The sequence below is a fragment of the Malurus melanocephalus genome, unplaced genomic scaffold (genome assembly GCF_030028575.1).
Source record: "Malurus melanocephalus ecotype Western Australia unplaced genomic scaffold, MMel_1.1 scaffold_126, whole genome shotgun sequence".
Lineage (NCBI taxonomy): Eukaryota > Metazoa > Chordata > Aves > Passeriformes > Maluridae > Malurus > Malurus melanocephalus.
The window spans coordinates 1,770,149-1,787,797 of record NW_026623358.1 but is presented as its reverse complement, the minus strand read 5'-3'; the positions used below and the strand labels follow the sequence as shown (position 1 = coordinate 1,787,797).

The window sequence follows — 17,649 nt, the reverse complement described above, 5'->3', positions numbered from 1 at the left end:
GCACAGCCTGCACCAGCAGCTTTGTGGTGACAGATGGGATTTGGTTATGGGGTTTTTGGATGCCTGTGTGTGTCTAATGCAGACTGTTGGATTTGTTTTTCAGCAGCTGAGGTACTCCTYGTCCTTCCTCGCTATGCTGAAACCAGCCCAGCAATGACACTCGGGGCTTGCCTGATCTGCCCCACCCATCTGCWCTGGAAAGTYTCCCTCTCCTGCTTTGCTCCCACAGAGGTGGATAGTATCTTTGACTGCCTTGTGTGTTATATTGTCGGTCACTGGGACAGGGAGTGAGAAAATACACAGGCACTGGAATACTTTTTTAAAATGATTTTTTTTTAAAGAAACTGCATACATCAGAGACAATAATTTAAATATCATGCAGTTTCAGTATGTACAAAAACTAGGACATAGAGATCCAGTTTAATTTTTTTCTAGTTATTTACATGATTTTCATACAGCCATGATCTGTTAAATTACAATACTGGAAGAGCACGATTGACAGCCACCACACTCACTCCTATACAAAGACGAACTATATACATACACTTGGATATCAACTGGAAAATGCAACTGGTGCAGGAGTAACTGGGACACACAGGAACGCAGRTAATGTGCCCGTCACCTCCTCTTTGTTTACAGAAGTTGTTCCAAGCCCGAGCAGACTGAACACCTGGGTAAAATAATTTGTTGCCTTTTTCTTTCCTGATTTTTTATTAACCTWGTCATCTCCCATGGCTATTTATACAAAGTGATTTTGTTTGCAGGCACGTTAGGGAGCCCCCATTCATGTATAACTATGGTTTTCCACCTTGCCCATCTATTTTCATGAGTGCAAGCCTCACTAGGCATGTTGGAAGTGCTCCCCCCTCTCTTGGTTTATAGTGTTTGCACTGCACAGGTGGTGCTGCAGAAATAAGGAAGGGTGAGTTTGATGAGTGATTGCAGTGATGACAGAATTCAGTGGTTATTAATGTATTAGGATGGGATATATTTGTGTAACGGGCTCACTAAATGGTTTCAGTTRACATAAAAAAGCTAAAAGTCCATGATGTTCTTTCCCTGCATCTTTTCTGCTGATAATGCCTGGTGTGTTTACTAGGAATTGCTTAGACACAGAAGTTRGCCTGAGCCCCTTCCCACCAAAACTTCTTCAGGCTGCAAGTGGGGTGTAGGGTGGGCAAAAGCCACAATGCCCACATTCCCTCTAAATCAGAATGATGTCACCAGGTCCCTGCAATCCTGTGCTGGTGAAGGTGTGGTAGGAGGGTGATGGCACTATTGGGCTTCCTCATCATCACTTTTCCCAAACAATCAAAAYTTTTTTGTCTTGATGTTTGGGAATTGCTTTTTCAATCCCCATCATCTCCCAGCCACCCCTTACTCCCCATTTCCGCTTCATTATTCTGCAGGCTGCTGAACAGATGTCAAAATATGTGCACATTTTAAGTACTCAGGATTCAGTAGATTATAACAAAAACACTTCTATTCCTTGACTCTAGATTATTATCTCCATTATRTAGGAGCTCTGGAGATGGATGATTCGAGTAGTCATTTTTGTTCCGTGTTGATTTTTCTGTGCTCTAAACCTGATGAGTTTCTTTATTACCACTATAAATCTCCCAATAAGAATGAGGATGAGTCTGTTTACAAAGTCTTAGCAGGAATGCCACCATGATGTCCTACACATAATCCAGGCCCCTGGGAGGGAGAGAAATCACGACTGTTGTTTTTTTTTTTCTTTACCCCGAACAGAATCATAGCTGCCTTGCCATGATAGAGATGGCTTTCACAGGTGAGAAAACAATTCTCAAGAAACCAGATTTATAAAAAAAGGGACCAGCAGTTCCCCAGTCTGTGTGCAACTTCCCATGGATGCCAGAGGTGGGTGTGCACACTGAGGATGCGCTGCCATGTTCAGGCCCTGAAAGGCTGTTGTGGAATGCTTGACAGGTTAACTTTTGCAAAATACCCAGACCCACTGAAGCTAAAACAGATGAAGTGTCAGTTCTGTGATAATGCAGTGCCAAACACCTTGTATGGCTTCTTTCTCCTCCCCTTCCCCCTCTTCAGGAATAAGCTCTATTAGCAGCTGGGGAGAAATATGGCAGTTCTTCCACTTGTGTCCTGGTGTCTGTCTGCTCAGCCAGGAGCTAATTAAAAAAAAACCCAGAGAAATAATTAAAAAAAAAAAAGCATGGCTGCATGGAGCTGCCTTGGGGACAGCACAAATCATGAGGCAAAGCTGAGTGTGGCAGCTTGCTGGGTGGTTGGCAGGGACRTGCTGGGGTCTTATCTGGATGAGGCTGCCATTGCCCAGGACTTGGTTGYAACGTGTCTCAGCCAGTGCCCAAGGGTTTATTTAGGGTGCCAGACTGGCAGTGTGGGCACTGCTTGGGACTGTGCCCATGAGGGACAGGGGCAATGCCCAGAGTGACCCTGGGGACTCCAGCACTAACAATGGATTGACAGCAGCAGCCTGCAACTTCCACCTCCCTTTAAAAAAATTTGTTAATAAAAATGAAACAAACTTTACCTTTCCCTCCCACTAGCCTACCAAGTCCAGTGATTTCTGTCACCACTGCTCCTTAAAYCGTGTCCCTTCCCTTTCACAGTGATCCTCTAAGCTAGCAATGCCAGYGCAGGTGTGAGATCCATACTGGGAACACAAGGACTTGTTCTTCAGAAAAGCTCTGTAGCAGACCCTTTGCTAATGCAGTGTCTGTGCAGTCAAAAGCATAAAGGCTTTCCCCCCTTTTTTTAAAGCTGTGATGCAGTCCTGTTACTTACTTGAGTGCATATGTATGGGAATGAGCTTATAAAYACGAATCTGAGGTTTTCATGAGGACAACCCAAAGGCAGTGCATTCCTGGCTGGTAGGGTAAGTGSTCTGCCTCTGCTGCACTGAGCTGATAACATTGCATGTTGAAGACTTTCACTACTGATGAACTTCTTATCTAAAGCAACTGTGAGCTGCTGATACAGGGATCACAGTGTGTTTCCTCAGAAATCATCACCCAGTCTGGGAAGCGCCAGAAACCACCTGGATTTTACTTTCTTTTGATCTTCCATCCTACAACAGCCAATCGTTATTTAATAGCTAACAATCCATAGCATTGCAAAGATGGCCACGGATGAGAATGAAAAGCTTTTGCTTGTCTCTGATGGAGACCTGGTCTGGGAGGCACTGAGCGCCACCACCAAGTGTAGATGGAGGGTGTTACCCTTGCTGCCAGTCTGGGTGCTGGAGCCACACCATGGGCTACACGCAGGTCYTTTGGCTGCACTCCTGTGTCCAGAGGAGTGAGAAGAGGCCTGAGAAGAGGCAGGAGTGTTGGCACTACACTGCACTGGCCATTAAATGCTCAAGTGTGAGAGGCTTCTCAGCCCACAATCAGTGAAGGGCGATGTTAGCATGGCACAGGAAGCACAGAAGAGAGGTTAGATACATGGAAGACAGTGAGAAAGGAAAAATCMGTAAAAGAATAACAGAAATCACAATTCTGTAGTAAAAAACTTTGGCCTCTCTGTTCAAACTGTCAAAGGAAAATAGCTATTGTAGAAGAAAAAAGGTGTCCTGAAGTAATAATCTGGAACTTCTTACAGTGATGTTGCTACAGTGCTTTTAGCCACCATCCCAAAACATGGCATAATAGCATCTTGTAAGATGTTGAAAGCAATCCTGACAATGTTTGCCCCAGCTTGCTGGCATTATACTAGTTAAGGTCTTAATTCTGGAAGGTGATGGCCTAAGTTCAGAAAAGCACTTAATTGTGTTCAGGTTCAAGCAAGCCTGTCAGACATATTCTTGAATGCAGTGAGGCTGTGTGTGCTTCCTTACTGTCGAGCACACATTTAAATTGGCAAGTAAAGCAGGCCCAGAGTGACCAGCTCTCCGAGCTCTGCTTGGTCAGTTAGTGTGTTAAACCACTATAATAAAAATAAATTTAAACCAAAATTAGAACCAATAAATTCAGAGCACCTCTGAATTGCTGTCCGTACGCCTCAGCCGTGGGTACCAGTGAAAAGTCCCACGATCAATTAAGGATGCCCCAGACTCCTTTTGTTAGGCCAGGTAACACACTTTGTCATGCTTTGCTCAGTATGAGTTTAGGATCAGTTCTTGAGACACCTGATACAGAGATGGTCGATTTCCTTCAGGAAACCTCCAGCTCCTCCTGTTGTGCGTCCCTCTGCAGAGCTGGAGGGGAATCCCAGCCTTTCCTGCTGCTGGGGGCATGTTGGCTCTCACACAGTCACGAGGTTTGGGTGTAAAGACAAACTACAAGCGGAGCGGATGCCATGCAGTGACCACAGAGAGATGGGTTTTTGCTTGCTGRTCTTCAGCATTCTTGTCACTTACTGCTAATGGGCTGACAACTGGGTTTAGAAAATTATACTTGAAAGAGACGGAAAACAAACAGTTGCTAGAACAGAAGCAGCCTTCAGAAGGGAGTCCTGTTCTTCAGAGGTGGTAGCTTTTTCTGCTTGGAAGCTGAACAATATCTACGACTGGCTGTAAACTCCAGGGGAAGAAATGCCTTTCTAGTCAGATGATATTCACAGATGGGCTGGMCCATGGAGTAGTTTTGCTCCTTCACCATCTTCATAAGGTGATCTCAGCTTGAAAGGAGTGTTTGGTGTAAGTGCTTTAGTGCCRTAAGGGCCCATCTTTTGGAGACTTCATCCAGGCCAAGTGATTCCCTGAACAACATCTCAGGGCTCTCCAGCGTTGATGACAGAGGCTTGTTAGGATGAGAGGTGCCTGAAAACAACGACGGTTGCACCACCAGCTGGGCTTGAACACATATGGCAAATCCACATGCCGGGAAAGTCCTATACATAGATGCCAAGTCTTGGCACGATTCCCACCAGGGGTATTTTCTATTACTGAAGCTTGAACCAGCAGGTCTGATGATGCTGCAGTACTCATCACATGTAAATACAATTCTCCTTTTTTTTAATATTTATTTTTCTACTCTTTTTTTTTTTTTTTTTTTTTAAAAAGGCAGTTCAGAAGATTTACATTGTACGTAACAGGGAAGTGAATAATACCAGCACTTATGGTTCCTTTTAGTTATGTTTTGAAGATGGCATAGTAGTCAGGTAGAATTGATTTGCTACGGTCTATGAAACCTGAAATCCGAGGGGGGAAAAAACAAAAAGAGAAACAGTGAGATAATATCSGATAATATCCGCACATGTATATTGCACATTAAAAAAAATAGAGAACTAATTGCTACAGTGACACCACTAGGCAGCTYGACTCCTGCAGCACTGACATCAGCCATGCTGGCAGGGCCTAGAACAGACAGACACACTTCCTTGGTCTTTGCCAGACTCACAGCTCATAGGTTTAAGCTGTTTGCACCAGAGTCTACCAGAGACACTCACACATTTCGGGTCCATCCCTTGCCAGCAGATCAGCTCGCCCTCTTCCAYGCTATACAAGGCCTGATTCCACAAAAATGGTCTGGTTTAGACAAAATGTATGCTTTTCTGCCAGAAGATTTTACATACAGTGTAAGTATGATTATTCCYTAATGTTGGAGGCTAAAGAGACAAGTGGAGGTAAAATGGCCCCTTCCTGCAAGGCACCCTGTGTCAGAAGACTGAGTTTGTCASATCTGCAACTACATTTTTTCAAGCTTTGATTTTTCACTCTATTATGATTTAATTAATGTGTCCCACTAGTAAAGTGACACTCACATTCTTTGCTCATGCCACTGCTTAATGACATGAAGAGTTCATTATCTTGCTAATGACTTTATAATGGTGATTTATCTAAGTTTATTTAAGGGAATGATCGCTAAGCATGCTTCCTTCAAGCGCGTATTTYCCTAAGCCACTCATCTAACCAGGATGTCCCACTGTTCTTCAGACCAAACCTTTCTCTAATTTCTGTTAYGTGAGCTATGGCACGGTGCATGCCTGGCCCAGACTTACTGAGTGACTTTGAGATACAAACTGAGCCACCTTAAAGGGTCACTGCTCACTCCAGCATTGGAAGAGAAGGAAAATATTGCCCAGAAACCTGWGAAAGCCAAGCAGCCAGAGAGACTTCTGGAACACTAAACCAGCTTGTACATTGTGGGAATGCTAAAGGCTTCATGGAATTCAGTGGAGCTTTCAACAGAGTTGACTCCTTGTAGCAACACCCCCTTTAAAACAGTCTCATCCTTTCCACATTTATCACCTTGCCCTGGAGGAGCCAAATGTCACTCAAAGGCTCAGTGACCAGGGTAAACAGATCTAGGCCAATTGTACATCCTAAGGCTTCTCCCAGACCTTGTGGCTCAGGAGCAGCTGGCTTGTGGCTAGCAGCACTCCATCACTACAAACCCCAGTGCAACCAGCCTAGTACATGCTAGGAAGGAGAAGGGAGATYGTTTCTGCAAGGGAATATATGCATAATACATGCAGTGAATTTTAATATAATTATTAATTTATACACATAAAAATCCCCTAATACAAAATTAATTCTGCCTTAAGCTTTTCTGTATTTTTCCTAAAAGTACCGCCTACATTTTTCATGAGCACTGAGCTGATGAACACATTAATACAAGGACGGCTCCAGTTTTGCACCAGATCTCACCGTCACTTGTCTTCAGTACCCAACACTTGTCTTTAAAGTGTTGATTTGCAAAGGCCTGACTTCAGCYCCARCTGGTCAGAGAGGAAGGTTGGTTTGGGTTCATGGATAATGCATTCAGTSTCTAGCTTTCAAACTAAAAAAAGTCCAAGGTGTAAATAATAGCGCCTCTCTTACAGTGTGGATCTTGCCATGCCCCACTGTGTCACCCATGGCTGGACATGGAGGACAGGACTGAAACATCTGTGGGTGGGAATTGYGTGGTGTGGAACAGCTGCACCCTCAGCGGGCTCAGTGTGCACTCATTCAGACTTTGCTATGTGCTCTACCAGACTTTCCTGTCCTTCTTCAGACAGCAACACTTATTTTTAACTTCTGATCTAAGCAGAACATATATGCAGCTAGAGCATGGTGATTAAAAAAAAAAAAAAGGAGGTTATACTTCATTAAAHAGCACGTGCCTGCCTAATGTCCATAATGGGGCAGAATGTGTTTGTCTGTGYGAGTTGCTTTTACAGCCTGTAATTCTAAATGTTATCTAGACCTCATGGTGTGTTCAGTGTGTGTTGGAGAAACAGCTGCTAGCTTAGTTTTTTTATTAAAAACAACAGTATTCATTTATAGTCTTAAAAAATTAATCTCCCCAGCTTACCTTGTTAGATGCCTACTTAATTCATGAACTTCCATTTCAGAGCTTTTAAATTCATTAAGCTCTTTTCGAATGGCTGCCTGCAAAGGACAAATAAACTCATAAATGTATAATAAGAGAGATAAAAATAAGTTCGCTTTGTTCTTAAAACAGTATATTAAAAGTAAAGCAGATAGATAACTTTATCAGTGAGAGAAAGACAAACAAAGACCTTAAAATGTGAAAAGGAACAAAGATAAGCATGTTCTAAATCACATGAAGAGAAAAGAGAGATACTTTGGTGGAATGGCTCAATTTGAAAACATAGCACAGACAATGCAGGTACAGAACCCAATTCTGGCTTATTATATAAACATTTACATGTACAAAATCCAAATTAGCACAAACATGAGAAAAAAATGTGCAGTGCACTTGTGAAACACTGTGATCTGTTCCAGAGCTGGATGGTGACTAGACTGGGCCCAGATCCTGACAAATTTGTGCGTGAGATGTCTTATGCCTTTATTGGTCCTGAATTTCCTCAGGTGAAGTTACCAAAAGTACTGATATTATTTGGGAAGGAAAGCAGGCTACCTGGCTCCCTGCCCTTTACTCTGCCTCAGGCTGTGCCCCTCTGCCCTGCTCCTCCCTTCTGACCCAGCTGTGCCACTTATTGAACTGATTCAACAAATTAACCCAGCAGAAAACCTGCCATGGTGTGGTGGTATTCAGCCTCTGTGGCTTGACTGTGAGGGAAAAGAAAACCAGGGGCACTGGCAGGAAGAGAAATATTGAAGAATAAAAAAACAGAGGGGGTGACTTGGTGGGACTCAGCTGCATGGTAGAGATGGTGCTCAGCAGAACTGGCTCAAGTCCCAAGCCCAAAGGCCAGACCTTGGACAGTCTTGTGATATTTGTAGTTCATAGGTAGTTTCACTGTGAGCATTTGGAGGGGACGTGCAAGGCGTCTGCTGTGGCCAAACCCTCCCATGGGTGCCAGGTGTGTGCACTGCTTCTCTCTGTGTGCTGAAAACAACAACATCAGGGGTCGTAAGGGGGTGCTCCAGTAAATGGTTCTTATGTCTGTCAGAAATTTTTCTCAATGAAGGAAATCCAAACCAGTATGAATAGCACGAGCCCAAAACAGGACTTCTGCAACAGCCACTGCTCTGGTCACCAACTACCTTTGCTTTCACGAACCCTAAGTGATAGATTTTGCAAGTGTTTTTGTACAGAAAGGGCCCTTTCTGCTCCTCCACAGCTCTGGTTTCTTATTTAGCTTGGAAGTGCCTGTCAGGCACTGCCTCCATCCATCAGGACAGAGTGATGGCTATGCAGCAGCTCCAGGGCTGCCTTCAGCRGACCAATCTGCTACTGAAGTGACTGTGAAGGAGGCCACAGGGGCTGCTGATSCCCACAGGGACTGAGATTATTCCCCCCTCCATCCCTCATCTGTGGGAGAGATTCCTTCCCCTAAGAGTCAGACCTGGTAAAGGCAAACTCTGATTGAAGACAGTTCCCTCCACCCAGCACACAGAGGAAAATCGACTGGCAAACATAAAAACCCATTGCTAAAATCTGTTTTTGCAATAAATCTAGGCTGTGCTGACCAGTGAAGGCAGCTATTGAATCACAGCTCTGAAAGAAAATAATCCTATATGGGATSATGCAGTTTTGTTTCAATTTGCCTGGCTATTTTTTCCAACAGTGGACATAGCATTGAGGAAAATCAGGTCATTTGAGTGGCAGAAATAAGAATACTGCCCACAAGATCCAAACAAAAACTAATCTATCTGCTTTCTTATGTCATAAAGTGCAGTAACATTAGAATGACAAACATCTCTTCTCCTGATGGTGCTTTGCTGAAAAAATTTGGAGGACTTAACCCTTTTCTCTGGCTACTAAACTTGCACATACATTGTAAAGAGAAAAAGTGATGTCAAGGTACTCTGTCTAAATACTAAACTCTTTACCAGGTTAAAATTAATAGCGATTCTTGTTCTTTTCAGAGACAGAGGATGAGGTAGGGCTTGTCTGGAAATCAAATCTCCATGCCCAGCTGAAATGTCTTCATGCCTTTCATCCCAGACAGGGATCTCTTAAAGGCTGCAGAACCAGCTGGGAGATTTTTTGCCTCCCTCATCTACCAATTCAGAGAATAAAACCAAGTCAGTTGACTTATCAAACATGGTGTGGTAAAATGAGAAAAGGTAATTTAACCCTGTATATTATGGTCTGTGGACAGTTCAGAGGAAGCTTTCCTTTTTTTTCCAGATYGGTTTATGCTACATTAACTTAATCACAGCTAAACTTAAAAAATCTCTCTATTGAGGAGGAGACCAATGTCACAAGACAACACAAGTCCTTTGGTTGAATTATACAACAGGCTGTCCTTTGTGAATAAAAACAAGGGCACCATAGATGAATGCCATGGCTGGAAATTCTGCTAATTCTCTAAACATTGGACATCATGCTCTCCGTTGCTAGTTGAGTGAGTTCCATGGCAAAGAAATAGTCCAAGCTTGAATTCAGGTAACTGAAGTCTTTGAAATTACAYGAGCATCATAGAGTGACTGTAAGATTCATGACTGAATCAGCCTCATAGTCCTCACTTCTTACAAGGTCCACAAAATCTTTTAAATCGTTTTCCTGAGGTACCATTAAGACCCTCAGCATGTGACTGATACAACTTGCCACAATTCAACCCTCTGCCATCAATACCAACATCAGAGACACCATTTAGTCCCACCAATGCTCAGAGGGCAGTGCCATCAATACCAAATGTGTGTCTTTTTTCATCTGCAGGTCTCATGTGATTTCAGCTCAGTGCTTAAAATACTCTGTGGCAGAAATCCYGAGCAAAGACCCCTGTTGTAACTCACTAGAGAAAAGTGAGCTGGCTTTGGAGGGATGGAGGTGCCTTTGCCAAATTGACCTGCTGGCATTTTGACACCCAAGCCTGTCCTGTCCTGGCACAGCCATTTTGGCACATGCTCCTATCTCACTGCTCTGCTAAGTCTTGCCAGAGCTCTCAGCTGGCAGCATTTTGTGGCAAGACCAAAACCAACAAACAAACAACAGGGCTGCCATCAAGACCTTTCCTCAAGGGGCTTGGGATTCCTTCCCTCTCCTGGTTTCCATGCACATAGATACCTTCTTCGCTTAAATAAACTAACAAACAAACCTTGTGAATGAGAAAGAAACACATGTGTGTTGGGAAGGGATGTCAGGTGGATGTTTATTCCTTGACAGCCATGGGACCTGTGGGACCCAAGGGATGCTGTTTGCCATGGCACACTCTGGCTGTTCAGGCCATGGCTTTCCCAGAGTTGCTCCACTTACTTTGTCGGCGGCTGTGAGTCGTGTCCAGGGTTTGTCCGCCCTCCTGTCGTAGTCCTGCGCGTCTGCAACTTCCACGTAGTCACTGAAGCGGATGAGGATCTTCCTCTCACGTAGCTCTTCTACTGTAGGTCTTTGACTCAGCTGCAGGTTTGAGGAAGGAGTGGAAAAAGACATCAGGACTTTGGTTTTTCCCTACAGTGTGCTCCTTGGGGGTTTATTTTACTAAACCACCATTGCGGTAATAAGAGGGTTCAGACATKCCCAGTGCTGTTTTCATCAGCCTTTCACAGAATTGCTACCTGGGAAATGCYGACCTCAAATATCATCTCACTTTGCTGCCAGAGCAGCTCACTGTTCTTTGGGACCCCAATTCCCAGCTGAGGTTGATTGCCCTTTCAGGGATGAGATGTACTGCAACAAAGTCTCCAAGTGCACTGATGTCCCAAGAAGAGACAATAACCACAACAAGACTTTAAAACTATCTGCACAAACGGTTCCCTTTCCAGTCTTCTGCTGCTGTTTGTGCTTTTGCACTGCCTGGGAAGGGYCAGGCCAAGCATGACCCTGAGCTATGTGCAAAAGGTGAAAAATGACTTTTCTTTTTTCCATTCTGATGTAGTGCAGACCTGTCCTTACCTCCAGAAAAGGCAGGCAGGATGATTAGTGCTCATTGAACTTTTGCTGTATCTATTGACAGCCCTGYTTTGTGTCACAGCACTTAAAAGTTCACGCTGCATGCTAYGAGCCAAAAAAMCCCAAAAAACAAAAAGGCAAGGGCAAATTATATCATGTCAGGAAAGCAGCTTCATTGTCTCAAAGCATTTCTTTCAAATTCCACAGCAGAATAGGCAGCCACAGTCAAAACTCCTCTTAAATTACTGTGCTGGTAGTCCATGTGTCACACAGCCAGTTAAATGGGCAGGGACAGGAGCTGGCTTTCAGGGATCAATTCTCCTTGGATGCATAGCAWGCTGGTGAATGTCAAAAGCAATTACACAATCGTTTCTGAAGAAGGTGCTACATAAAWGTGTTCATGTAGCTGTAAATTAGCTGAAGAGTTTCACTGTTAGAGTAGAACATTTGCAACATGGATACATTAGGAAAAACTGCATCCTGATAACGCTTTCCTACACAGTGCATCATGCTCTTCTCACTYACTAGAAATAGATGTGTTTGAAATACTTCACCCTTGTGAAGGTGAAAAGTCTAAATATTTAATAAAGTGCTCACAATTCTATTCTGTAACATTATTTATGCTCCTGACTCCACCTTTCTTCCAAATTAAGGATCTCAGCTCCCTGCATTTCTTCTTCCAGAAAGAATTAAAACACCCAGGGTACTAAGTGAAGGGTGAAAAATCTCCCCTTTCTTCAGCATTTGGGTGGAGCTCCACCACCCTATCCTGCATCTGACTGYAAGCCTGCGTGCTTTTGCTTGCTCTTGGCACAGATGGTTGTCTTTCTGCTCTCTGTTCAGAAAAGATTTTTGTGATGGGAGGCAAGTGGGGCTGCTCTCCTCACACCAGCATCCCTGAGCATGCACAAACAAATTGGGTTGAAACACCTCCTGGGGAGAGGCTGCAGAGCTGCACTAACATACTGCCTTGTGAGATGCTCAGGAGAACAGGAATGAGGATGGAAAAAAAATGCAATTCTAACTCTTGTGCCAGTGYTCTGGCTGTGGAAGTCCTGAAATCCATGGCTGATATCACATAGTTCACRTGTAGTCAGAAATCTACATATATTTCCATATATAAATATACACACAAAATATATTCAGTACATAAAACCAAAGTGCCAGTCTGATCATGCTAAATGTAAAGAGAGAGACAACCATGCTAAGTCATTTTCTAAAAGCCATTAATTAAAGCTACATTATTTAAATGGCTAACAATTTTCCCTGCTTTCTTCTCATGCCATTGCAGAGATTGCTTGTGACCTCTTGTGTGARGGTCTTGCAGTATGTTTGGGCTGCCCAGAGCTCCCTTAACTCTTGCATAGCTGGGGACACAGCTTTGCAGGACAGACTGTAGGCAGCCCCACTGCAGGTGTCAGTTCAATGTTTGTCCACGTTGAGGGCACAGCTCACCTGAGATCTCACCTTGCAGTTTATTTTTATGACCTGTAAGCTGTGGTCTCTTGGGTTTAAATTGCTTAATGCTACAGAGTCTGTCTCGAGCAACAGCTGGGAATGACCTCTTGTAGCAGGCAGAAAGAATAGGGCACATTCAAATWATGGGACAAGGACAGGGCCAAGGGCATGATGCAAGTGTCTGCACAAGGTGTGGTGCTCCAAGCTGGGAGAAGGGGTTCTTACTGAGCTGGACCCTTTTTTATTTACTTCTGTTAGCGTCAAAGGGATGCATGTGTGAGTGTGTCAGGACATTTTCTGTGTGCACCACCTGGGCATTTGCATTTCTATTTACTGTTTGTGAAGATTTGTGAGCTGAGGGAGCAGGGTAATTCTGTGGCAAGTGACTCATTATTTGAGKGTGAACCAGGGTAAAATTCCCTTTCAAAATAAATGAATCTGTATTAATGCAAAAGCAGTACATGAGGACAGGACCTCTCATGCCTTATCACAGGAGGTCAGATTTTCTTTTGTATGTTCTGGAGCAGTGCAGATACAAATGGGCATTTTCCAGGCTTTGATATTAAAACAATTTGGAAGGGAAGGTTTAACACAACCCCCCTTTCTGTGGCATGGGAAATGAAGCAAACCCAAGCACAACCACCAGGAAAAATGGAAGGGGACTTACTCCTGTCAGTCTTGTCTTGGGATTTAGTAAAATGCAAAATGCTGAGTTTGCTTCACTTCAGTCACAAGGAAACTTGTTGTCTGGGCACATCATCATTGCCTGCTYTGTTACCTCATTAAAATGTTATAGCTGTTATTTAAGGAAGAAACCAAGCTGAAAAATTACAAACACTAACCAGCAGCACACACAACCCCCTCTCTCCTTTGCTCCCTACCTCTGTGATAAAGACACTGGAGCAGGATGCAATGAAAATGCCCTAAAGACCTTTCCCTCTGACTGTAAATGCAGTTTATCCAAATTAGCCACTAAACCTTTTTTCGTCTCTGACCTTTCTCCTCCCCAATGCCTCTCGCTCACCTCTCTCTGATGAATCCCATCTCTCTCAAGAGTTCATTATTTTCAACAGCCTTTGCTGATGCAAGCCAGTGGAGGTCAGTTAAAGAAAAGCTTTAACATCTTCAAGCAAGCAGGGCATTTTCCAGAGGCACCAGAGAACAGAGAGTTTAAACTGGACTGGAGCAGGAATTTAACAGGAACAAAGATTTCAGATTATTGCATGGATTTTAAGAAACAGCCMCACCTCATCATTTTGTCAATGAAACAGCTCTGAGAGATTTCATTTTGGAGCTAGAGCTCTCAGAAAAATAAGCTTTTGGCAGTGGGGAGATAGGAAGCAGTAAACAGCTCTGAGGATTGGGCAGCATGGTGCCATTTAAGGGAAGAAAAGGGAGGAAAAAAGAGTTCTATTCCRCTTTACAAGTGATTCGTAACACATTCAATTATCCAGGCTACGATTCTCCCTCTATAACGGAAGTCCTCAGGGGACGTTCAGGCTTGTGTTAATTGCCTTGGTTCTTGGCCAAGTTCTTCGCGGTTCAGGGAGGATACATTTTTGGTAGTAAATCCTGGGGGCTCAGATCTCCTTGTGGATGTGACCCACCTGCAACACTTCTTCCAGCTGGCTGCTGCACATTAATATTCTTTGAAAGGGCTGGGGGTCAARACCCATGCTCAGAGAAAAAAACCTTCCTAATCCACATGTCCTTCCACCCAAAYGATGCAAGTCCATGTGCCCAAAGCTGCTTGGTGGGCCTGAGGAGCAGGGAACAGGGGTGGCTGGGTGTGCAGAATCCAGCCATGGGYATGTCAGGTGACAGGCAAATATGCTTCCCCTCTCTTTCCTCAGGCAGCAGAGATATGAGCTATTGAGAAAGTTACTCAGCAGCCTTTGCCCTAATTTTGGTATTTGAATGGTAGCTATTCCTTACCCCTGTAAATGTGGAGCTAGATGAGTCTGAGAGGACGAAAAGTGCTAAAAGGTGCAGCTTGCTATAGGTCACCTGATTTCTTTATAGTTTTTTGGGTTTTTTTTTTTTTTAAGAAATTGCCTGTCCAAATGATGAATTCAASTGGATATTTATTGCTGACTTTAATAAGGCATCTAGACCTAGCAAGGTAATCTTACTTATTACAGAATGTCATGTTACAATTTCTCATCATAACACTGTAACAAAATGTCAGTGCTGATGGAATTTTAAGAACAGCTTTTTTTATGGATGGAGTGGAATCTACCCTTGGAGTTAGAATGTTGCCACCAAAAAAACTGGGGACAGTAGAAGCTTTTTCTTCAGAGAAAGGTCGAAAGTCTCATCAGTGGCTTCTCCAGAACCCACTTCCCTTCTCATTCCCAGCCACACGCGCTTATAAAAGAGGCAACATGGCAGACTGTSCTTATGTTAAATTTACCCCGCGGGCACGTGTGTGCTTGAAAACTCAGTGCAAACAGRAAGGGCTGCTGTGCAACACACTCGCTGTGCTCAATTAAACTTCTGCTTGATCTGAGGTTTAGAGACCTTTGGTAACAGAACTTCAGTACAAACCAACAGAAGGAGCTGCCACTCTGCCGTAACACAACGACACATCTGGGACAGACTCRWGAAAGACACAGCAGGGGAATAACAWCTGTTTTTGCATTCACTYGGTGGCTGGCATTTCTAGTTGCTATCTACGACATTTGCACACTTTATTCACTTATTTTCTCTGGTGATTTCTGAGCTTTTATGATGGTATGTTTGGTAGATGAGAAAAAAATCTGTTGTTGGTTCAGCCCTGCGGTTCTTTCATTAAAATTACATGTGTCAGTAGAACAATTCACAACAGTTTAAAAAGATGATCCAGATCAAACAATGTTAAGTTGTGTTGCTATCAATCTCAGAAATGTGGGAGAGAAATACCTTTACTAGACAGGAAGCCCAAAAAAGGCTAAAAGAAATGTGACCAGGAACAGGGGTATGAAGATCAAAGAGCCAGCTACCAGGGACAAGGACTGATGCCACCYTCTCTGTTATTCCCACTTAAAAGTGCAAACAAGAAAAAGCAAGAAATCTCACAGAAAACTGCTGAGGTTTTAGGGAGCAGATACTGATGTGAAGCAGGGGCAGCCTGGGTGCTTTAGCTGAGCTGTGGCCTCTGCCTGTGACAGACAATTCCAGTGCTCTGTACCATTCCTACAAAATGGTGGAGGATGGGAACGCAAGCCCTCACTTCTTAGGTGGCAGATTGGATGTGGGTAGCTTTGCTTTGTATCTGTTACAGCCACTCCTCAAATGGCATCAAGCTCTGCACATGTTTACCCTTCAATGTGSAGGGAAATTGCAAGTCTGGTAAAATGGTATTTGCAGCCTTTGCGCAGAGCCCCAATCCCATCAAACATCTGCATTGCAGTTAGGATCTTTTCTTTCAGGCAGTGCTATAGGGGAATGCAAAATCATCCCCGTCACTGTTGTCAGGAATATAAGTGTTTTWAAAACAATATTATGGCTCTCAAGCTCCTGCAGACAACAGCAGGATGCCCCTACCGGTGACCAAAAATTCTGCCTATTTACATGAACTGAGAATAGGGCATGAGATTTTTAATCTTGGAAGAAAGCAATTCAGTTCTCTGAGTATAACCTTTCCACACATATTTAGAGACCTTTCCTTATTATTTATACCATGAAAGCTGTGCTCACATAGGCCAAAAAAAAGAAGCCATCTAAARTTGTACAGGGAGGGAGTGAGTCACTTCACAAGCATGTGAGTTTTTAGGGGGTCTTCTTCCCGTCTGGAGATAGAAAATATGCCACTGGTGAAAGAAAGTTTATCTGCAATAACAGGATGGATTATTATCCCCGCATGTTTGGGTGTCCACAGACATTTATGCCAGCTGCAAAACTGAATGTGGGTATCTGAAATGACTGTTCCTCAGTTTTAAGAGTAAATGACTTTCAAATCAAGCGATGCTGTTTTGTTTGTCCTTCCCTGCCTATACAAGATTGTTTTCTGCACTATACACTTTTTCGCAAATGCTTGTCTCTATTTAGTTTAAATGCCTCAACTGAAAACCTCTCTTTCCAGAAAATGATTTGCTCTCTTTTCTGAGGKTTTTTTGGGTGGAATTTTCAAATCAGCATTGCTTTAACTTGGCTCTCTGCAATGGCTACAGAAGCCATTATATTTACAAGAAGCATTGATCCTTGTAAATGCTGGTCTCCATCCTTCACTGCTCAAAACTCCTTCAGTTACAAAGACTAGATCTTCTTTTGTCCTGTTTGAAATGTTACCAGCAGTAGTCTGCAAAGTTGTTTCCTTCACTCTCTATGGACTTAGACCCTGCAATATTGCTGATTTCTTCKAATTATTTAAAATACTTGTTTCACACTCTACTTTTGAAAATGTTGCTGAAAAAATGGAAAAAGGCAAACAACTGTGCAACAGGAAGAAAGTTATAGTAGTGTCATAATAGGATCRAAGTTGCTTCTCACCTTACGTGTTAATCTTCTCTTAATCTCTCGTTTTTCCTCCTGCTCCTCTTGCTCATTCCGGGCTGTAAAAGATTTACAAGGATCTCAGACTGTGGACTCATCAGGCATGCACAGTTTGTAACAAAATAAGCCTTTCCATCAGTTTATTAATGTTTCAGGACCTCTCTGATGCACAGTATGTCCCTCAGGGGCTGGTGAATGTCCTCAAGCCGTAGCTACCGTGCTTCTTCACACGCTTCATAAAACATCTACAGCTTCCTTCCTTTCCCTGTGTTGGCACCTCTTCATGTATGTCACTTTSTAGAAGGGCTGGGCAGCAAGCCAGCTCTTCAAAAAATGTTATCTCCCTGCCCACAGGCCTGGCGGCCTCAGGGGGCTCAGCTACGATACGGTTGGATTCTGCAAGGTCAATGGTTGGAAAAGGAACACAGGTATTTTTTTTCCATCTACAGAAGAATTTCTTGCGGCTACTCTTTGGAGGTGATAGAAAAAACCCTTTGGATTTGCCAGCCAAATCGTGCAACTTCCC

At 43.5% G+C, this 17,649-nt stretch overlaps 1 protein-coding gene across 3 annotated transcripts in view; it reads right to left on the bottom strand.

The window, feature by feature from the left end:
- Positions 1-351: 351 nt before the first annotated feature.
- PHACTR1 (phosphatase and actin regulator 1) overlaps positions 352-17,649 on the bottom strand; it is a 304,815-nt gene continuing 287,517 nt past the window's right edge. For all 3 annotated transcript variants that reach the window (XM_057370450.1, XM_057370452.1, XM_057370451.1), the window contains 4 exons: positions 17,121-17,182; positions 10,560-10,700; positions 7,242-7,318; positions 352-5,133 (listed from right to left, as the gene is read on the bottom strand). In XM_057370450.1, coding sequence (XP_057226433.1) covers positions 5,118-5,133; positions 7,242-7,318; positions 10,560-10,700; positions 17,121-17,182 — 296 coding nt within the window. In that variant the 3' untranslated portion in view covers positions 352-5,117. The remainder of the gene's footprint in view (positions 5,134-7,241; positions 7,319-10,559; positions 10,701-17,120; positions 17,183-17,649) is intronic.